Source organism: Urocitellus parryii, chromosome 14 (genome assembly GCF_045843805.1).
Source record: "Urocitellus parryii isolate mUroPar1 chromosome 14, mUroPar1.hap1, whole genome shotgun sequence".
NCBI lineage: Eukaryota > Metazoa > Chordata > Mammalia > Rodentia > Sciuridae > Urocitellus > Urocitellus parryii.
In genome coordinates this window covers 20,615,846-20,639,218 of record NC_135544.1, presented here as the reverse complement: position 1 = coordinate 20,639,218, position 23,373 = coordinate 20,615,846, and the positions used below count along the sequence as shown (strand labels likewise).

The following is a 23,373-nucleotide window of genomic DNA, read 5'->3' as shown; positions in this document are numbered from 1 at the left end:
TAATTGGCATGAGTGAAAATATTTTTAAGGAAAAGTAATCCAAAATAATTTTCTTTTGTCTCATTTCCTTACCACATATTAGAGATTTCTGAAGAAGAATATATATTTTATTTGACACAGTTGAATTTCTTGTTTAAATATGTTGTTATTTTTAAATTTTAGAATCCTTAGATCTCTTACTGTTTCTGCAGTACCAATTTCAAGCAAGATTAAGTTTTTCCTTATTAATTTCTGTCACATACCATGAAGTCTATTTCAAATGCAAATACACATCTCCAATTTTCTCTTTCTCTCCTAACTTCTATTACATACAAAAGCACACACTCATCTCATTATCATTACCATCATCAATATCATTATCATCCAAGTCACCATTAGTATTTACTGATTTGAGATCAAGGTAGTGACTCTGGAGGCAGAGGCAGAAGGATACCAAGTTTGAGGAAAGTCTCACTAACTTGGTGACTGTGCTCTAGGCAACTTAGAGAGTCCTTGTTTCCAAATAAATTATAGAAAAGAGTTGGGAACATAACTCAGTGGTAAAGTGCCCCTGGGTTAAATTCCCAGTACAAACAGTTTAGGGTAGCTAATAGTTCCAAAAAATTTTGCAAGTCTTTCACACACCTCATCCATTGCATTTTTACCAAGGCCTTTGAGTACCATTTTACAGACATAAAGAGGAATTTTGTTTTAAAATGCTACTTTAGCATTTTTCTTTGATGCATATAAGCAAGTAAGTTAAAGGAATTACTTTCCTTTAAAATTTATTTTTAAGGGCATATAAATTGTCTGAATAACTCATCGAATGGCAGAAAGACCTTACTTTGTCTTAGTCATTTGCATCAAATCTGAAGATTTAATTTAATTTTCCATCTCATTCTTTGTAGAAGATTTTCACTTTTACTTTAAAATTTCCTTCTGCTCTTCAAGTCTATATATCCTATCTAGACAAATGTCAATCTCCTGTATCCCACCAGCTGGGGCAAATCTCAACTAGCCTCCCTTAGTGATCATCCTGTCTGGGCACAGAGCAGCCACAGTCAGAATGAATAGAGTGAGCACTCAGGGCAAGGTCAACCTGGAGAAAGACCTAAGGGGCAGTTGGAGAGGAAACATAGGGACCCAACCTGGAGTGGAGGTACAACCTGAAGTGGAAATAAACTAGGAGGACATATCTCTTTTGTTGCAAATATTGTCTGACAGAAAGAGAAGCATCTTAGGAAATTTTGATCATCTGATTTAAACAGTCCTAGTTTCATCTTGTTTGGATCTTTATTACTTAAGGTTGACATAGTATTTTTCCCTTTGAGGATACTTATTCTAGAAGCATTCATTTCCTAAGCCTACTATGACTACAGTTTGAATTGTGGCATTTAATATAGGAAGTGGCTGGCTACCAAGGATTCCCTATACATGGAATGCCAAGTGTAAACCTTCTCCTTGTTGCATCATTATAGATACATGTCATTAATAGTAATTGGGATACAGAGGACTTCAGGAGGAGGATTATAGATTCCCCTGATTCCTGTAACATATTTAAGAGGCAGGCAGGAGTAAGAAGGACATTCAAAGTTATAGAACATTCTCAGAAGACGTTCCTAGCAGTGGCCTCCATGACTAGATAATTTATAACAGAAAAAGAACCAGAATGGGAGATTCTCAATACAAGTATTGGCATAGGAATGCACCAAAGTTGATTTGGCATTAATACTATCCCTTTCCTGCACTACTTCATGTTCAAGTTAGAATGCAAACATTGGGAATTTAAGAAATCAGGTTAACATATTCTCTCATGATCAACATTTCTAATTTGAAAATAAAAATTTCAATATTTAAATGATTCATAATCAGAAGGAAATGAAATGTCATGTGATATTTTCATCAACCAAAGATCTGTAAAACAATTACCTGTTTTGCAGGTTCTTAAGTAGGTCAAATAATTAAAGGAAGGAATGAAGTGGGTGCCTTGGGCAGAGAGATGATGAATATAAATTAAACCATAATGTGAGATGAGGGCTGGGGTTGTAGCTCAGTGGTTGAGTACTTGCCTCGCATGCATGAGGCACTGAATACCATCCTCAGACCACATTAAAAAAATAGTAATATGAAATGACTTGTTCCACTTTAGTGACTTTTTAGAATTCTTGCTCTGGGAAAAGAGGGAGAAAGAGAGAAAGTTGAAAGAGCTCTATAAATGCTCTGTGACATGAACACAAATCTAGAGGAACACAGGTAGTCTGGGAACATTATGTTGTAAATGTGCTTAGTTTTCACTCAGTCGACATGCATTTATTGACAATAAACTATATGTCAAGCATGGCACAAACTATGCTTTCAAAAGTCTGCACAGGAAAAAGGGCATGACAACAACACTATGTTTCCCAGAATAGTCCAAATAAATGAAGACACTAGCAAGTGACTGGTTAAAGCAAACAAGATAAAAGGCCTGTAATAGACATCAACATAGACTATTTAAGGAAGTGGAGGCTGGCAGCTGAATTCTATCTCTGTTGGGAAAGGAAGACTTTACTAGAACATATCTTTGATTTGGGTCTTGAAAATGCCTGTAATTTTACCACAAAAAAAGAGAAATGGATATGAATTTCAAGCATCAGATGCAAAAGGTGAGGATAAATAGAAGTGGTATATATTTGAGAAAGATGGAAATTTGGGGTAACACTTGCAAGAGAAGGTAGTGTGGAGTGGAGCTAGAAAAGTAAAATTGGATCATATTATATGTTCAAATGTGAAATTTTTCAAAGCCAGGAATGAAAAACAAAATCAGTGAATATTTTATTTTTTTTTTAAATTCAGTTTTTTCAATTTATTTCTTAAATTCAAGCACACCAATATTTTTTATTTGAGAATGTTTTATAAAACTAACACTGGATTAAAAACAATGTGAGCAGGAAGGAGCTATTGTGAAGTGAGTTTCTGGTTTATCATTCAGTAGACACAAGAAAGACAAAGAAAGGTGTACGTAACACACACTTCTCAAATAGCTGACTGGAAATTTAGAGGATTTGAAGATAATTAAAAAAAACCCTATAATTTGTATCTGTGAAGGGAAGAAAATTTACCTAGTAAAATCCTATAAATTCAATTAAGGGTTTATCAAATTCACAAAATCTGCACTGACAAAATGCATCATTAATTAATGATATTCTTCTAGGGAACTAACTAACATGATTTGTATAGGTTACAACCTTTTAAGATGCATAGACATAGGATAGTGCAGGATATTGCATAAGAGTGCAGGATATTGCATAAGAGCGTCTTTATCCCAAACCCGAAAAGACACAGTAAAACAGAGCAAACTGTGCTATGATATCAAAATATAAATGATGGCAATATAGAGTATGTGTGTGTGTGTATATATATTTGTGGGTATGGTTGTCTTTTAGGGACTGGAATACTGAACAAGACTTTAAAGTATATTCTGATGAATTTAATTTTTATTCATTTTTAGATTTTGTTTAGACATTTTAGAAAACCTACAAATAAATGACCCCAAAGAGAGTCAGTATCTCATGGGGGGTGGATGACAGGGAAGAGTAGACAAAAATTGGTGTGTTCTAACATTGCCTCTGTCTTTTATTAGCTATGTGATTTGGAAGTGACTTTAATTCTCAGTGCTACAGTTTCTTCAGCTGTAAAACAGAAGAGACTGTTTCTTTTACTATTATTAATGAAGCACCACAGTTGTAATGAGGAATAAGTAACAAAGCAAAACTAACAGTACTCCCAACACAGATTAGACACTGATCTACGCATTTCATATATTTTGTCTCATTAATTCTCTTAACAAGCCCACAAATTATATATTTAACCCTATCTTACTGATGAAGAAACTGTGGAACAGAAATGTGGGTGACTAGCCTAGTCAAACAGCTAGTATTTGACAGTCCAAGGACATGGGCTCAAATAACCAGGGAAGGTCCATTCTTTGTCTTTCTATCACTTCATTATTGATCCTATATGGTGGTATATGTTTAGGTTCACAAGCAGATGAACTTATATATGTAAATGATTTAGAATGTCTGTCATTGACAAGTGGCAATGTTACCTGCTATTCTTTATACTGCTATTTCTACCAGGACATAATAGGTAAGCTGGCAAGAATAATGACTTGGAACTGAATTTCTTATATGCCTGTAATACTTAGGTCATCTCATCAATAAAACTAATATGTTTGTAAAGACATCTCTGTCACAGCAACCTGTTATTGCTAGCATTCTTTGTTTGCTTCACTTTCTTGTTTATTGTCTATGTGGCCAAACGGTTTCTGAATTCCCTAAGAGAAGAAAGTCTGTCTTTCTTGATTCTCTTTGGCATGCAGTGGCTTGAAGAGAGCTGGATACATCATAGATACTTAAGAAATATTTGTGATAAAGAAAGTTGGAGAAAATATAAATACGATGAATTATTTTTCCTTCATTACTTGCACAACCTATCTCAAAAATATTAAGGGGAGAAGAAAAGCACAGGTCATGATTTTTCCATAACCACTAGCAAAGGGACAGGCATGGCCACATTAAAAATGTGAACAAAGGGGCCCCTGAATACCACCCCTGCCTTCCCACTGACTCTTCTGCCTGCTTTCTCTCAAGAGTACATAAGTAGGCAGGAATGCTGTTAGGATGAAAGCCACAGTGCTGTCAGCTCCAGAAGACTCTAGAATACTTTATTTCTGTTATGGGGGATTTCTTGATTTGGAAATAGATATTGGAATACAAAGATTTTTTTTCACCATAAAAAAAGAAAAACACATTTTTAAATTTTACTAGTATATTGTGCAGAATAACATGCCAACTATTCACTTACCTTATCTTTACAGAACTTGCACATCTTGTCTCTACTCCATGACAAAATATCACAAAATAGCTTTCTCCACTTTATGTTCTCAGCAAGGATAAACCATATGAGGGTACTAGTGTGTATTTTTAAGTGTTAGAACTAGATACTAGCATTGTAAGTTTGGCACATGGAATACAATACAAATGAATATAAAGAAGGAATATAAAGAGAGTAGAAAGTAATAAAATTAGTGGTAATTTTATCAATGGAGGCATTTAAAGAAATAAACACATGATAAAAGCCTAGTGAGTATTCAATTCTTTAGGAAAAACAGTTTTAGATATCAATATCTTTGGCAAGTGATAGTATTTTAGTATTGATTCTTGTAGAAATATGTTTGGTATCAAACTTACACATTGCCTTGGATTATATCTGCATTAGATGACTGTTCAAGTTGCTATCATTTTCTTTATACTTAGTTTATCACATACATGCATTTGGATTAGGATTGAGTACCTGTTGTATAAAAGATCATTGTGTTGTACCTAAGATAAATGAGCAATGGTTCTAATGCCCAAATATCAAATATGGTTCTAAGATTACTCTGTTGATACATACGTGTGTGTGTGTGTGTGTGTGTGTGCATGTGTGTGTATGCAAAAGGACCACATATCATGTTAGTGAAAGTGACACAGTTATATGCATTGACTTTGTTTATCACAGTTACTTGTTTTTGGTTCAATTCAGTGGATCACATTTTAACAAATCAATATAGCATAATAATATAATTTTGTTCGCATGAATACTGTGTAGAGAATTTCTCATTATTACTGATAGCTCTGTTTATAGTTTTAGTAAGTAAAGAGATTGCTAGTGCTATCATAGTAAAATTTTAATCTGGATATAAAAATTTAATTCCAAGAGGAAATTTAGTGGAATAATGTCAAAGAGAAGGGAAGCATGCCAGGGATAGAACTTCAATAGGATCCCTACGGTTCCAGTAAAAGTGAATTGATATCATGTAAACAAGAAGCACAGTGATTAAAGTTTCAATTCTAACCAAGACTGTTTCTCTATTAAATCAGATGAAAGGCCTATTGCTTTTTAAAATTGACTTTTCTTGGATCTTAACATATTTAATATAGCAATAATTCTTGTAAGATCCTTACATATTTTGTAAATTATACATAGTGATGTTTCTGCTGTTATTTTTGCTGAAGTTCACAGAAATTTATGTTTAATATGTATAGTAATTCAAATGAAAATATATAACCTCATCAATTAAAAAATCTAAACTGTCATGTATGTTTTACTATTTAAATATTGAAAGCAGATAAATTAAAATTTAATTAATATAATTTTTTAAAGAAGTTTTTGAACCATGTGGTGCTTTTGTAGAGTTCTTATTTCTTACTTTCAGATAAATTTTATTGAATTTATAGCTACTTTATAAAATGCATTGTTTGAATTTTGCAAACATTAAATACAATCTTTTATGTGCATTTATGTGTCTTCACAAAACATCTTCATGTCCTTATTAGAGATAGCAGTGTTCTTACTGGGTATAAGATAGCTGTTTGCAAACAGTACTTACTTAGTCAAAAATCTCTACTGTAAACAGAAATTTGCATTTTCATATCACTTAAAATGAATGATAGAATTAATTTAAAATACTTCAGATATTTTAAAACTTGAATGTCAGATATATATAGATGAACCTATGAAAAAAACTAGATAATTTTTTTAATGCAGAAACAAAACTTTTGACTTGTGGCAGAAGAAACTGAGTTGTGATAAAATACATGAAGAGAATAACATTAACTATAGTTGTTTTTAGCACAAATGCATTGAAAGAATGAACATACTCTTCATGCCATGGAAACTTACTTTTAGAACTCAAGTCTTAGATGGTGCATACTAGCAAAATCCACTTTTGAAAGAAAATGTGTGCATTGTGCATGTAGGCACAAGAATATATGCATGAATGTGTGTGTGTGTGTGTGTGTGTGTGTGTGTGTGTGTGTACGCATGTCTTTGCTGATCTCTTTGCATCTGGTCATAAGGACCCAGAGTAGCTTTAGGAAAAAGTCCATAAAATCTTCCTATGTGTATCCAATCACAAATTCCAAATCCTCATCTTGAAGGACTTTTTGTATGGTTTGTATATAAACCACTTGTATAAACAGCATCAGTGTAGAAGTGACTAGAGTGCTCCAGTGTGAGGGTCCTATCAGGAGAGATTTTTACAGAGTTTCAATATCTAAAAGCCAGTTCTATGATGGCAGGTATTTTTCTATATTTTGATCACCAAAATGCCTCAACCTCTAGAAAGCTACATTGTGCATAGTGAGTATTCAACAAATATTTATTGGATGAATGAATGAACAATTTGTAAATGATTACCCTACTTGTATTTTAGCATAAAAAATGAAAGAATAGGTAATTGTAAGTTATTTGCATGAGGGAAACGATGGCAAAAGCTCAATATAAAATCTCCTAGGGATTGCCTTTCAATAATTTTACTATTAAGGGCTCAATTAGTGATACAAGTCAACAACTAAGCAGAATTAAATAACCCAATAGAAAATCTCCTATGCAAGCATCTTATTTTCTCCAGACCTTCTTATTTAAATCATTCTATGATTCATGAGCATTTACACATGAGGTATATGAACAAGGGAGTATCAATTTTTTATATAGACTTTTTAGCCACCCATTAAACCCCTAACAAATGCTTTCCTTCAGCAGTATATTAAGTATTGGGTATGTAACTGTATACATGTGACTGCCATGGTCCTTGTCACATGGATGTTTCCTCTTGTTATATAATCAAGTGGAAAAAAAGAGAGAAACAATGAAATAAAACAAACACAACACCAGTAAAATGAATTAGTCCTGTGATACAGGCTTTAAACAAAATATATGGAATTTTTGAAATTTGAGGATTAAGTGAATCCACAGTGACAGTGATCAGATAAGGTAATTTTAAGGGTCTGTTTTTTAAGCTGGTTCTGAAAATTGCAAGTTAAACCTATAAAAGGGACATCCCCATTGGGATTGGATATAGAATGTCTGTGCAGCCAGAAGCATATGCCACTGGGAGAGAGAAACAAGAGAGGTGCTCTCCTTTTGACTCACAATAATCAGTAGAGTTGGAAATGCTTGCATCTTATAGTTAATGCCCTCCGATAAAAAGAAAAACATTCATGTTCTACATAGAAATTACTATGAGGCACTCATTTCTTTTGTATTGTTCAACCAATGTTTGAAATATAAAAACAACTACCTAATATTTTAAAACAGGATTTTGATTTCACAGAAATACAGTATAATTTCATACGTGTTTGACTATGGTGATATTTTCTATTTGATTTATTTATTTTATACATGTTTCCCAGGATAGCCCACTGGTCTTACAGTCTGACAGGAATGTAACAGTGAATGCAAGAAATCACATGGGGCAGTTAACTGGACAGCTGACAGTAGGTGAGTGTTTGGGGGTAAAAATTATTTTTAAATTTTTATCCCATTTAAATTGGAAAAAGTAAAAGTATGCTAATTTTTTAGTATGTAATTTCACAGCCCAGTTATCTTGTACATGATTTTATGTGCCATAGACTAGTAATGGTTTACTTTATTTAGTAATTATTCTTGACAATTTGTTATTGTGGGACTGGATTACATTTGTTTTGCTGGTCATTTTTCCTAAAATATGAAATGCACCATTTTCATAAAAAATATTTTCATAACTCATATTAAACTATAATAAATACACCTTAAAACATGTGGACTAGTATATAATATCATGAGGTCTATGTATCCTTTGTTTTAGATAAATAATTTTCTAATATTAAGTGCTTATATAAATTTAGAAATCATATAATTATGAAGTATAATAAATATTAATGTTTATCAATTACTTGAAATTTTTTGTTGAAATTAACTATATAGTAAGGATTTTAGGACAGAAGTTATATTAAGGTAAAAAATTAAGTTTTCTTACATTTTCAAATACATTTTAATTTAGAGATTCATATTTTAACAAAACTTATATTATTGTTATTGAACTCCATTTTTATAAATGATAGATAAAAAGTCAGTTGCAACTATGTAAAATTATACACAGATTTAATTTGCATATAGATGCTGAGGTAATTTCAGAATACTATATGGGTTCTGTGACATTACCTAACATCTATCTTTATTTGTCTATCTTTATTTGCATACCTATATCTATTTACCTATATTATAATTCTGTTGATCTGTATCATATTTATATGGAGAGTGAGAAAAATGTAATTGACAGTTTTGAGGACTGGGTTAATTTTATGTTAATGAAAACTTAATTGTCTTTTACATATAAATGCATGTTTTCATTATTTCTAGTTAAAATATGAAAAATATGACATTTAAAATGTGATATTTACAACCACAAATTTTTATTGTGTCTATTTCTTTTGTATTTATATGAAATATTTTTGTTATTTGTTTTAATGAAGTCAAAAAGGAAACTTTTTTATATATGTGTTTTCTAAAACTCTAATTGCATTTCATTTATAAAAATTTAATTTTAGTTTGAATATTTTTTACTTCATTAAAGTTTTTCATTAGACATCTTTTAATTGCTATAACTACATAAGATTTTGTTATAAGTAAAGATATATCAGTTATAAAGATGAGCCTCAAGCAAATTGATTAAAAATTAGAGAAAAGAAATATGCTATGGATGCAGATCTGATTCAGAACATCAGTTCCTCAATTTTAATGTTAACACAAATTTGTGATTGTTATTTTTGAACTGCATACACAAGCCAAAAGAAAGAAGCCTACAATAGGCAATTTGCCTGATATCATAATTTTTTTAAATTTGAGAACTCTCCACAAGATAAAACTGTCTTTTGCTTTCATTTCTTCATATAAAAAAAGTCCTTAGTGGAAGTGTCAAAATGCAAAATAACCACAAAAGACCATGTACCCAAGTCCACTGTCAGACATAATAGCTGCATAATCCCTGAAGGTAGAGCAAAACTGTGTTGATTATAGGAATTGTAATAAGATGCCCTTCGCATTTCACTGGATGTTTTCCTGAAAGAAATATAAACAATATATTGTGTTTGTTTTTCAGTCCACTTTCCAAACTGATGTATTATTGTAGTAATAATATTTACCAAATAAAAAAAGAGGAGAGGGAGAGAAATGTTAAACAGCTTTAAAAGCAGCAAATTAATAAGTTAATGCTGGTACATGTACACTTCTTGTGAGCTTAATCTAAAAACTGGTCCTCTGAATGTAGCATTGTTGAATTATGTCTCTCACTGCCTTGCATTTTTCAATAAACAGATCAAAAGAAGAGGGAGACTAGGGCTGGGCTGAGAAGATTATGTATTCACATTTGAAATCAAACCATAGGGGGCTATTTAATAGTTGGATGAGCAGCAACACAATTTATCTCTTGAAGACTCAGTTTCTCATCTCTAAAATAGGGATAATGACAGGTTGACTGTTATAATAATAGAAATAATTTCAGCATCTTCAAAGGGCAGGTAGTAATATATTGATTTTGGCATTGATTTGATACAGTAATTGAAATTGTTGGTGTGATTTAAATCACAAGTGTATCGGTATTTTTGAGACCTTTCATGATTTTTTGTTTGTCTGTTTTATGTATCATTGAGACAGTAGTTAAATCATATGTTATATTTTAATATTATTACAGGGATATGTCATAAAAACATCACAGATAATATATAAGATGTGTGGAAACTTGAATCATGAAATGATAAATATACCTTATGTAAAATTTAAATATATAATTGGGTGAATTCACACAGTGTAGTTAGACAACCTTCATTTTTAGAGACTAATTGTAATTTTGTGACATAAAATAAATGTTTTAACCTTGTTTTTTTTCTTTCAAATTTTGTTTAAGGATGTGTACTTATTATTTAGATGTGATACTATTCTTGCCCATAATGATTTGTCAATATTTAAAATATTACAATATGTTTTGTAATATTTAAAATATAATATTTTAATAAAATATTTTAATAAAATATAATGTCTTAAAATGTAATATTTTTAAAATTACATAATTGACAATTATGAACAAGAATTTTGAATAATAATTTCAGATATACTTCATGTTCTAAGTAAAACAATTCTAAAGTCTACCTATATGTCAATTACTATTAGAAAAGCATAATGAGATTTTATTCTCATTATATATGGGAAACAAAAATCTTTTTTTTTCAGTATCTACTTGTTCCATTTTGTCTTCAAAGTTATATGTAAGAGATTTCAGTAAAATAAATATTCATTTTTCTGGTATCCTTCTCTTTCTATCCTTCTCTTTTGTTCATCTTTCTGAGTTCATCTAACTGAGTTCACAGAGATATGCTCAATCCAGGCACAAAGCAGGCAGTGTGCTCATTCTTATCTGGACTCACTCTCAGGAAATGAAACCAAATTATATTCATCCAATAAATGTACAGACAAGAGTTCATGTATACCTGACTGCTCATTTATAATCAAACTAAATCTTAAACTTTTTAGACTTTGGGTAAAAAAAAAAAATCAATTTGACAAATATTTTTGTAGACTTATAAGTTCTAGACTTCCCACTAAATCTAAGATTCTAATTTTTCATGACCTTCATAATTTTGGAGGAGATTAATGAACTTAAGTTTCTTCCTCCAACTTTCTCTTCTTAGAATAAAGCTGAAAGAAAGGAAAGAGATTGTTGGTTGAGAAGTGGTTAAAGACAGTACAACATCCCAAGAGGTCAGACTCCCTGAAGAAAAAGCAAGAATTTTCTTAAACAAGTCTCAGAATCATTCTCCAGGTCAAATTTTTCTATTATTTGATCTATAATTACTACATTTGTTAGCAGAATATTCCTTCTTTTATATAGGTGAAAAAACTGGTTTGTGATTTTATCTGTTTTTATGTTCACATGTGTTCATAACATGATACTGTTTTGCATAATTTTCCATCAAATAATATGGATAAAAATGTGAGTTATGAACCATCTTTGCAAAACTTCTCTTATTATTTTAGAAAACTGCTACAATATGATATATAGAATAAAACTAATTTCTAGAGTAGTACCACTAAAATATTTTTGTGTAGTTTTGATATAAACTTAGTTTGTAACACCAATAATAGTAATACTTAGCAATGTAGTGATAGGATTTACTAAAAATGTAATATTTCCCACAATATAGTTAGTTATCATTTATTTACCAATAATATGATTGACCTTTAAGAGACTTAAAATACTTTATTGGTAATTTAAAAACATAAATGTTAATGTCAGTAAAATGATTGCTTTGTAATGAAAAACTTGGCTAAACTATTAAAATAGTTTAGTAAAACTGTTTTCACTTATATTATAAAATATATTTTTATATTATAGCATCTTTGATATTTATAACATAAAAATTTTAATAAAACAATAAATAATAAAACAATGTCTAAATGCCTATTGGCCTCTCATGACTTTTATCAATATTCTATAGCTAGAGGATATAAAAAGGAGGGTAAACTTGGAAAAATAATAAGAAATAGTCTTAATAGGTAGAATTAGTTTTGTTTCTATTTTTTCTTTTTAGGAAGCCCCTCTTATTTTAATTTCCTCTACAAATGGCAATATGGAGAAGCCCAGAATGGCTCTGTATGTAGTCCTGTGACATAAACATAACAAGTTCCACAATGCCACTTCCAAAGTCATCTTGGTAACACATTAGGGCTGCCTGGCCATCTAAATTTTGAGTGTCTTTGTCCTCAAATTTGCATTTAAAGTGTACTTAAAACTTCAATCTTATGGTTTAAACAGCATCCCATTTAAACATTATTCTTCTTGTTTAAGGTTCAATAAATTTGGGAGAATGGATTCTGAATGAATTAGTTCCTAGGAATTGGTAACTATATGGCCCAAATCATTTGTTCATCTTTCATGGTGTCTTCTCCATTTATCAAAAATGTCATAATCAAATTGTACAAAACATTAATTACAGTCCTTAATTCTTAGTTGTCTGATTTTCTGCAGTAGTTATTAAATGCTTATAGTAATGGAGGGCTTTAAAAAGCTTGACTGTATAGCAATAAGAAGGAATGTCACTTGCAATAAATGAAAGAAAGTGATAGTTATATTTAGTACAAGATTTTTCTTTATCAAATTTTATACTTGGAGGTTTAAATAACCTCATAGGAGAGAAAGCTATAATAGTCAGCCACTGCAGCAGGGTTGACTTTGGTTTCTCTAGAGGTCTTTAGGTTCTTGTGTTTTTTTGCCCTGGGGACTTAGGATGGAGTCAAAGTCAGTAAGTAGGGATGATAACTGTCATATGTGCCAGAATTGGTTGTCTACATTTTCTTAGGACTGTCAATCAGCTAGACACTTACAAAAGAACTTTTGAAAAATGTATGACCATAGATTTGCTTAATAAGAAAAATAAGAAAATTTAAGCATTAAAATTTAAAAAGGATATATTTCTCTTCGATTTTTTCTTTTTTTTTTCTTTTTGAATTAATACACTATTTTTGTGACAAAATAAAATTTTGAGGAGCAGTTACTGTGGATTGAACTCAGGGGCACTCCACCACTGAGCCACATTCCCAGCCCTATTTTGTATTTTATCTAGAAACAAGATCTCGCTGAGTTGCTTAGCACCTCAACTTTGCTGAGGCTGGCTTTGAACTTGCTATCATAAAGGCTCAGCCTCCCAAGCCTCTAGGATTACCTGAACCACCACACCTGGCTCACAAAATAATCACTTTAAACTACAGTAATTTTATAAGAAGATAAACTTTTTAAAGTTTCTATTAATACATCTTTGTATCTTAGACAGTAATTAAACTACAATGACTTTCCTGGTGGTAAGTTGTGAAGGGAAATGACTAAAACTGAAATGATTTTACTATTCTCTAGGAACTAAGTATGATCTTTTGGAAAACACATATTTTTCTCATATACACTTACAAAATATACAAATAGTACAATATAAAGAGTGTTGGATTGCCGCAGTCCAGCTGCAGCAAAATAACCAGGGGGGCGGGGGTGACGAACAACTTGTGTACATTGATACAGTAGGAGTGGGAGCCGTTTATTGTAGGACAGGAGGGGTATATATATATTCCACACAGCTTATCTAATTAGCATAAACTAGATACATCAGTCAACCAATAAGGAGTCTCCACACTTAATGGCTCACTGGCCTTACTTCACAAATCACTCCCTCTGGCATTTTGCCAGGCGCCATCCAGACTTGTTTACAGACTCTAACATTCCCCTGGCAAAATGCCAGGCGCCATCCTGACTCGTTTACAGACCCTAACATTGGATTACATAGTGTGCACTATTTTTTAAAAACCTTGCACTAAATGAAACACTGGGTCTACTAAGATGCTGGGAAAATGCTTTGAAGCATTCTGAGAACATGAAAGCAAAATATGGGTTATATAAAATAATTGAGAGGGGTACAGCAAAACATAACTACATTTTGGTTCAATGTAATTCAGGGATAAACATCAAAACTTACTTGCAAGAACTGATATGTGGTCTTTTAAATATTTCTTAATCTATATTTACTTCCACAGGAGTTTACTTGTGACTTTATTTTTTTTTCATTTCAGAAATGACATTAACTGATGATAAATTGATACCCTAAGACTCTTACTGGATGGATGCTCCTCTGCCCACATTAGTATATTCCCCCCAAAGCAGGACACATGCATACACATGTTTATTTCTCCATAGAGCTGGATAGTATTGAAATGCAAAACTAGGATGGCTTTTAAAATAAAAAACAAAATATTTCTGAGTTTGTATACATAGAACTAATTAAAATATTAACATTTTATTTCACACAACATACCTCAAAATAACTTGAGTCATTTAAACAGTGAGAAAAATCTCATGATTTAAAAGGAAACCATTCACTATTGAAAAAATAATATACAAAAATGCTATTTAGAACAATTTTTAATGTTCTACAAATTTAAGATAATTCAAGATTTCATACTCTCAGATAAAGAACACAATTTCTAGAATGGCTATTTAGTTATGACTAATTATAGAAAATTTTTAAAAAAGCAGAACCTAAGTTTAATGAAATTTATTATAACATGGAAATATATGAATTTTCACTGATAACAATATTAGGCGGGCAACCATATAATTTGTATAATATAAAAATAATGTAGAGAACATTTTCACCTAGATATCATAATTTTCTCAGAAACTGGTTTTAGGATTTATATATACTTTATAATTAATAGCATGGATTCAAAAGACAACTAGATACCTGCTCTGTCACTTCCCAACTATACAACCTTCTGCAAGTCACTCAGGCATCCTCTTCAGGCTTTTGTGGGGATGATAAGAGTATTTACCTCCAATAGCACATATGAGAATTGAATAAGTTTACATATATGAAGGTTTTAGACCACTCCCTGAAGTGTGCCTTACGTATATACGGGTGGCTGTAAGTATTATTAGATCTACCTGTAAATAACTGTATACTTGATCAAGCTTCTGGGCTTCTTATGTATGACATGAGTCTATTTTGCTAGAGTGTCTTTGGTTCTTTCCTATTCCCAACTTAAAAGTGAAAAACTACTTTTTTACCTTTAGAGGAAGAAATCAGTCAATGAATCTTCTGATTCATTTCCTTCCTCAATATTTAATAATAATTACAGAAGGATATCAGATTGTATATTTTTATGTCTTTGACACATATTATAGTTACTTATTTTTATGCTCAGATTTAAGTCAGTATCCTAGTTATGCCTTTCTACTTTCATGAAATTCTGACTTATAAAAAAGTGGTTTTTAAATGAAATTTAATTCACAAAATAATTCAACAAGGCAAATCACCTTATTTTCATTCATACTAAACATCAGCATGTTCTTTTCCTAAATAAATGGAGAAAAATGTAGATGAGAGTTTTATAATAAATATTTAAAGACCCCTAAAGTGACATCTAATCTTGCTTTAAAGCAATTACTGTGAACACCTGGGAATCACTTAATTGACTGCAGATGGTGTAGGACATATAAAAAGTAGAAGGTTACAGATAATTCTCTCATACCAAATTTAACTTTTTATCATTGACTCCTTTTATTTTATTTTATTTTATTATTTTTTTAAATGATTTTTTATTGTTGGTTGTTCAAAACATTACATAGTTCTTGATATATCATATTTCACACTTTGATTCAAGTGGGTTATGAACTCCCATTTTTACCCCGTATACAGATTGCAGAATCACAGCAGTTAGACTCCTTTTATTTTTAACTTAGACAATACTAATGGTTAGACAACAGTAATGGTCTGGGACAATTTAATAAGAATAAATATTTTATGGAAAATGAACTATGTTAATATTGAAGCACAGACCAACAAAACCCTTTAGGTTTAATGCTACATGTTCATTCAAAATGATTAATGCATTGTTGATTCTCAGTTCATTATTAATTAATTAACATGAATTAAACTAATATTAATTGGTTTAATATTAATTAATCACATTGGGAAAGTTACAAGTGGAAGCAGATGCCTATGATAATCAGTAGAAAGATGACACTTGTAGAAATTAGGACCCTCAATATCTGTACTCAAGTATGATGATAATTAAACCTGAAGGAAAGATACTAATGCACACGTTCTGAAAAGTTGTTATCATAGAAGTATTTATATTATTTATACCATCCTTAATCATTACACTAACTTTCTCAAGTTACTGTAAGTAACTGTATTATTATTATTTAGTGACTGTGTTATAACTTTAAAAATTGAAAAAAACCAAATTGACTCAAATATTTAAATTTTCAATTATTTGTAGACAGAAAAGGAATATTATGAATTTTTCTTCCTAGAGAACCTAGAACAAAACCTAATATAGATGATCTCAAACTTTGCTGGCTCTTTCTTTTCTGGGTCTTATGGGCAGTTCTGTGAGGCTAGCTCTACTAATCAGTGCTCTGTGTTATGGTCCTAAAGACCTCCTGGCAGAGCACTGACCTCAACTTCTCAAAATGAAGAGTGACCAATATGCTAAAATAGGCCATCCTGCATATGTCAAGGAATACCAAAGATTTGGGTGATAGGGAAATGTATGAAATTTCTCTCCTTTTAGGCAAAATATGTATTTCAAAGTATGATCTTTGATATAAGTATCTTTAGTTGTCAAAAAAAGTAAATCTAGTGATGGTATAGGATAAAATGATAAATGATGCTATTTTCAAAACATATTATAAATGTTTATGTTATAAAATGGCATATTCCATCATTTTAGTTCTACCTAGGTCTTCTTACATATTGAGAAAAAGAGATAATAGGGCTGGGACTATCACTTAATGGTAGAGCACTTGCCTAACATGTACCAGAAACTGGGTTCAATCTTCAGTATATTAAAAAAGGTAATGTAAGAAAATTTTTTTTCAATAAGTATAATGCAGTAACTAAGAATTTCTAAGTTTACAGTAGTGAAGACATCACCAAACAGATGAATAGTTATTAATTCTGTGATCACACATGTTTATTCAAAGTATAACTATAAATCATTATTCAAATTGCAATTTTCAAGAAGATTGTAATGAAATAACATTACATATTTCAAAGCCTGTTACAGAAAAAAAAGTGGAGAAGCATAAACAAGATAGCAAAAAGTGGCTTTGGACTTTATATATTTTTAAATATTTAATTAGGTCTTATGACTTATCTGAAATTAGTGAGTCTATAGCTGATACACTTAACCAAGCTTTTTAAAAATGGGACTCCTTTTGTGGAAACTTGAAACTGCAGATGTACTTTTGTTCCATATATAATTGACTCATTGAACATGCAGGTTGTGTTGGCCTTAGTAAGAAACTTCTCTAGAAATTTGATTAATGGGGCATAATGCTCACAAACGTAAGGTTAGAAGACTAATTATCCTAAAACATCTGGAGGTAGGAACTAAATACAATTTAGGAGTCCATATTTACACAGAAGACTGTTTAATTGAGTATTCAGGGATCTAGAAGAAATCACAAAAATCCCAGACTACTAAAAAACAATGCTAATTCCCAGATTATGAGGTGGAGAGAGAGAGATAACTGTGGGGAAGCCATTGCTTATGATGACATGCACCTATTAATTCCAGTATCTTTGTTCTCCTAAGCATCACTTTGGATTTTGTGTTAACTTTTATGCAATGTTTTAGAGAAATTCTGAATCATATGATGTGTGCATTTAAAAAAGGCACAATGGGAAGAGAGAGTTAAGGATAGGAAGAGGAATAATTGGACCACAGTAATTCTTTTGACTCCACATATTTGTTATAATCCTGACAATATGTACTTTATAATGAGGAAACAAAAAAAATTCTCTCAAGTATTTCCTTGAGATGTCTATCCATCCCTAAGGATAGGGATGTAGCTCAGTCATAGAGTGTAGAGCAATTGCCTAGCATACAGGAGGTCCTAGATTGGATCTCCAGCACTGCAAATAAAGAAAAAAAAAAACCTTCCCATCCTTAATCAGCATTCTTTGATTAAAATATTTAATTAGCTCTTAGGCAGGATAGGTAGTACATGACTGTAATTATAGCTAATTTGGAGACTGAGGCCAGAAGCCCACAAAGCTAGCCTAAGCAACTTAGGTAATACACTTAACCAAGCTTTTTAAAAATGGGACTCCTTTTGTGTGTGTCCTCTGTGTCAAAGTAAGAAATAAAAATGCTGGGGTAGCCCAGTGGAAGAGTGCTTCTTAGTATGCATGAGACCTGAGGTATAATTCTAAGTATGGCAGGGGAAAAATAATCTTTTAATTAATTTTTAACCTTCTCTTAATATTCTCCTTAGATGTTTATCATCTATTTGTATAAAATCAAGAAAAACTGATCATACATGTTTGCTTTATATAACCTTATGAGGGAAATAAAAAATTGTTCCTTTTATCATGGCTTTATATTGAGTCTTCCCATTCTGATGTCACATAGCTGCTGCTTTGTTTTTTAAATGCTTACAAATTTATCAGTTTAATGCATAATTAATACACTTTCTTTTACCCTCTCCCAAAGGAATCTGAGCACATTAATAACTCATAAATTTTGGAACCTATGTTTTCTCATGTCATGGTTTTTTGGGAATTAAAAAAAACTCTCTTTCTAATCTTGCATTGATTTTTCCATTCTTTACAATAATATGAAGTTTTCTGTAGCTAATTCAATGACAAGGAGAAAATTAGTGGTTCTAAAGAAGTAAGATTTGTTTCTCCATACCCTCTTCTTGAGCTCCTTCTGATAGAATCTCCTTGTGCTTCTCACCTGAAGCCTCACTGATCACCTAATTTATGAGTTACTTTTAATTAAATCTACAAATTTAACAACAATGTAATTCATACTAGAGATATTGTGGGGAAATATATCTGGGGAATAAAACCTCCAATATTATATAATAGAAGATTAACCATCTACATTGTCACTTTTTTTTATTTTATTTTTTTTAATGTTGGTTGTTCAAAACATTACATAGTTCTTGATATATCATATTTCACATTTTGATTCAAGCAGGTTATGAACTCCCATTTTACCCCATATACAGCTTGCAGAATCACATCAGTTACACTTCATTGCTTTACATATTGATAAACTCATGTCTGTTGTATTCTGCTGCCTTTCCTGTCCTCTACTATCCCCCCTCTCCTCCCCGCCCCTCCCCTCTTCTCTCTCTACCCCCACTACTGTAATTCATTCCTCCCCCTTGTACTGTTTTTCCCTTTCCCCTCACTTCCTCTTGTGTGTAATTTTGTATAACCCTGAGGGCCTCCTTCCATTTCCATGCAATTTCCCTTCTCTCTCCCTTTCCCTCCCACCTCTCATCCTTGTTTAATGTTGGTCTTCTTCTCGTGCTCTTCTTCCCTAGTCTGTTCTTAGTTACTCTCCTTATATCAAAGGAGACATTTGGCATTTGTTTTTTAGGGCTTGGCTAGCTTCGCTTAGCATAATCTGCTCTAATGCCATCCATTTCCCACCAAATTCTATGATTTTGTCATTTTTTACTGCAGAGTAATACTCCATTGTGTATAAATGCCACATTTTTTTTATCCATTCGTCTATTGAAGGGCATCTAGGTTGATTCCACAGTCTTGCAATTGTGAATTGTGCTGGTATGAACATCGATGTAGCAGTGTCCCTGTAGCATGCTCTTTTTAGGTCTTTAGGGAATAGACCGAGAAGGGGAATGGCTGGGTCAAATGGTGGTTCCATTCCCAGCTTTCCAAGAAATCTCCATACCGCTTTCCAAATTGGCTGCACCAATTTGCAGTCCCACCAACAATGTAGAAGTGTACCCTTTTCCCCACAACCTCCCCAGCACTTATTGTTGTTCGACTTCATAATGGCTGCCAATCTTACTGGAGTGAGATGGTATCTTAGGGTGGTTTTGATTTGCATTTCTCTGACTGCTAGAGATGGTGAGCATTTTTTCATGTACTTATTGATTGATTGTATGTCCTCCTCTGAGAAGTGTCTGTTCAGGTCCTTGGCCCATTTGTTGATTGGGTTATTTGTTATCTTATTGTCTAATTTTCTGAGTTCTTTATATATTCTGGATATTAGGGCTCTATCTGAAGTGTGAGGAGTAAAGATTTGTTCCCATGATTTAGGCTCCCTATTTACCTCTCTTATTGTTTCTTTTGCTGAGAAAAAACTTTTTAGTTTGAGTAAGTCCCATTTGTTGATTCTAGTTATTAACTCTTATGCTATGGGTGTCCTATTGAGGAATTTGGAGCCCGACCCCACAGCATGTAGGTCGTAGCCAACTTTTTCTTCTATCAGATGCCGTGTCTCTGATTTGATATCAAGCTCCTTGATCCATTTTGAGTTAACTTTTGTGCTTGGCGAGAGAAAGGGATTCAGATTCATTTTGTTGCATATGGATTTCCAGTTTTCCCAGCACCATTTGTTGAAGATGCTATCCTTCCTCCATTGCATGCTTTTAGCCCCTTTATCAAATATAAGAAAGTTGTAGTTTTGTAGGTTGGTTTCTGTGTCCTCTATTCTGTATCATTGGTCCACACGCCTGTTTTGGTACCAATACCATGCTGTTTTTGTTACTATTGCTCTGTAGTATAGTTTGAGATCTGGAATCGCTATACCACCTGATTCACACTTCCTGCTTAGTATTGTTTTTGCTATTCTGGGTCTTTTATTTTTCCATATGAATTTCATGATTGCTTTCTCCATTTCTACAAGAAATGCTGTTGGGATTTTGATTGGCATTGCATTAAACCTATAGAGAACTTTTGATAATATCTCCATTTTGATGATGTTAGTTCTGCCTATCCATGAACAGGGTATGTTTTTCCATCTTCTAAGGTCTTCTTCAATTTCTCTTTTTAGGGTTCTGTAGTTTTCATTGTATAAGTCTTTCACCTCTTTTGTTAGGTTGATTCCCAAGTATTTTATTCTTTTTGAGGATATTGTGAACGGCGTGGTTGTCCTCATTTCCATTTCAGAGGATTTGTCGCTGATATACAGGAATGCCTTTGATTTATGCGTGTTGATTTTATAACCTGCCACTTTGCTGAATTCATTTATTATCTCTAATAGTTTCTTTGTAGACCCTTTTGGGTCTGCTAGGTATATAATCATGTCATCTGCAAATAGTGATAATTTAAGTTCTTCTTTTCCTATTTTTATGCCTTTAATTTCTTTCGTCTGTCTAATTGCTCTGGCCAGTGTTTCGAGAACTATGTTGAACAGAAGTGGTGAAAGAGGGCATCCCTGTCTTGTTCCAGATCTTAGAGGGAATGCCTTCAATTTTTCTCCATTCAGAATGATGCTAGCCTGAGGCTTAGCATAAATTGCTTTTACAATATTGAGGTATGTTCCTGTTATCCCTAGTTTTTCAAGAGTTTTGAACATAAAGGGATGCTGTACTTTGTCGAATGCTTTTTCTGCATCTATCGAGATGATCATATGGTTCTTATTTTTAAGTCTATTGATGTGGTGAATAACATTTATTGATTTCCGTATATTGAACCAACCTTGCATCCCAGGGATGAATCCTACTTGATCATGGTGCACAATTTTTTTGATATGTTTTTGTATCCAATTCGCCAGAATTTTATTGAGGATTTTTGCATCTAGGTTCATTAGAGATATTGGTCTGTAGTTTTCTTTCTTTGAAGTGTCTTTGTCTGGTTTCGGAATCAGGGTGATGTTAGCCTCGTAGAATGAATTTGGTAGTTCTCCCTCTTTTTCTATTTCCTGAAATAGCTTGAAAAGTATTGGTATTAGTTCCTCTTTAAAGGTTTTGTAAAACTCTGCTGTATACCCATCCGGTCCTGGGCTTTTCTTAGATGGTAATCTTTTGATGGTTTCTTCTATTTCCTCAATTGATATTTGTCTGTTTAGGTTGTCTATATCCTCCTGACTCAATCTGGGCAGATTATATGACTTAAGAAATTTATTGATGCCTTCACTATCTTCTATTTTATTGGAGTATAAGGATTGAAAATAATTTCTGATTATCTTCTGTATTTCTGAGGTGTCTGTTGTGATATTGCCTCTTTCATCCCGTATGCTGGTAATTTGAGTTCTCTCTCTTCTTCTCTTCGTTAGCATGGCTAAGGGTCTGTCAATTTTATTTATTTTTTCAAAGAACCAACTTTTAGTTTTGTTAATTTTTTCAATTGTTTCTTTTGTTTCGATTTCATTAATTTCAGCTCTTATTTTAATTATTTCTTGCCTTCTACTTCTTTTGCTATTGTTTTGCTCTTCTTTTTCTAGGATTTTGAGATGAAGTATGAGATCATTTATTTGTTGGTTTTTCCTTTTTTTAAGGAATGCACTCCAAACAATGAATTTTCCTCTTAGAACTGCTTTCAATGTGTCCCATAGATTCCGATATGTTGTTTCTGTGTTTTCATTTAACTCTAAGAATTTTTTAATTTCCTCCTTGATGTCTTCTAAAACCCATTGATCATTCAGTAACCTATTGTTCATTCTCCAAGTGATGCATGATTTTTCCTTCCTTCTTTTATCGTTGATTTTCAGTTTCATTCCATTGTGATCAGATAAGATGCATGGTATTATCTCTACACCTTTATATTGACTAAGAGTTTCCCTGTGACATAATATATGATCTATTTTTGAGAAGGATCCATGTGCGGCTGAGAAAAAAAGTGTAGCTGCTTGATGTTGGGTGGTATATTCTATATGTGTCAATTAAGTCTAGGTTGTTAATTGTATTATTGAGTTCTATAGTTTCCTTATTCAGCTTTTGTTTGGAAGATCTGTCCAGTGGTGAGAGAGGTGTGTTAAAGTCTCCCATGATTATTGTATGGTGGTCTATTAGATTCTTGAACTTGAGAAGAGTTTGCTTGATGAACATAGCAGCCCCGTTGTTTGGGGCATATATATTTATGATTGTTATGTCTTGTTGGTGTATGGTTCCCTTGAGCAGTATGTAGTGTCCCTCTTTATCCCTTTTGATTAACTTTGGCTTGAAATCTATTTTATTTGATATGAGTATGGACACTCCTGCTTGTTTCCGCAGTCCATATGAGTGATATGATTTTTCCCAAC

At 32.2% G+C, this 23,373-nt stretch overlaps 1 protein-coding gene across 1 annotated transcript in view; it reads left to right on the top strand.

The window, feature by feature from the left end:
* The window catches only part of Sgcz (sarcoglycan zeta), a 452,049-nt gene that overhangs the window by 311,927 nt on the left and 116,749 nt on the right, over positions 1-23,373 (top strand). Inside the window, exon 4 of the mRNA XM_077792646.1 lies at positions 8,196-8,283. Within this exon, the coding sequence (XP_077648772.1) occupies positions 8,196-8,283 (88 nt within the window). The remainder of the gene's footprint in view (positions 1-8,195; positions 8,284-23,373) is intronic.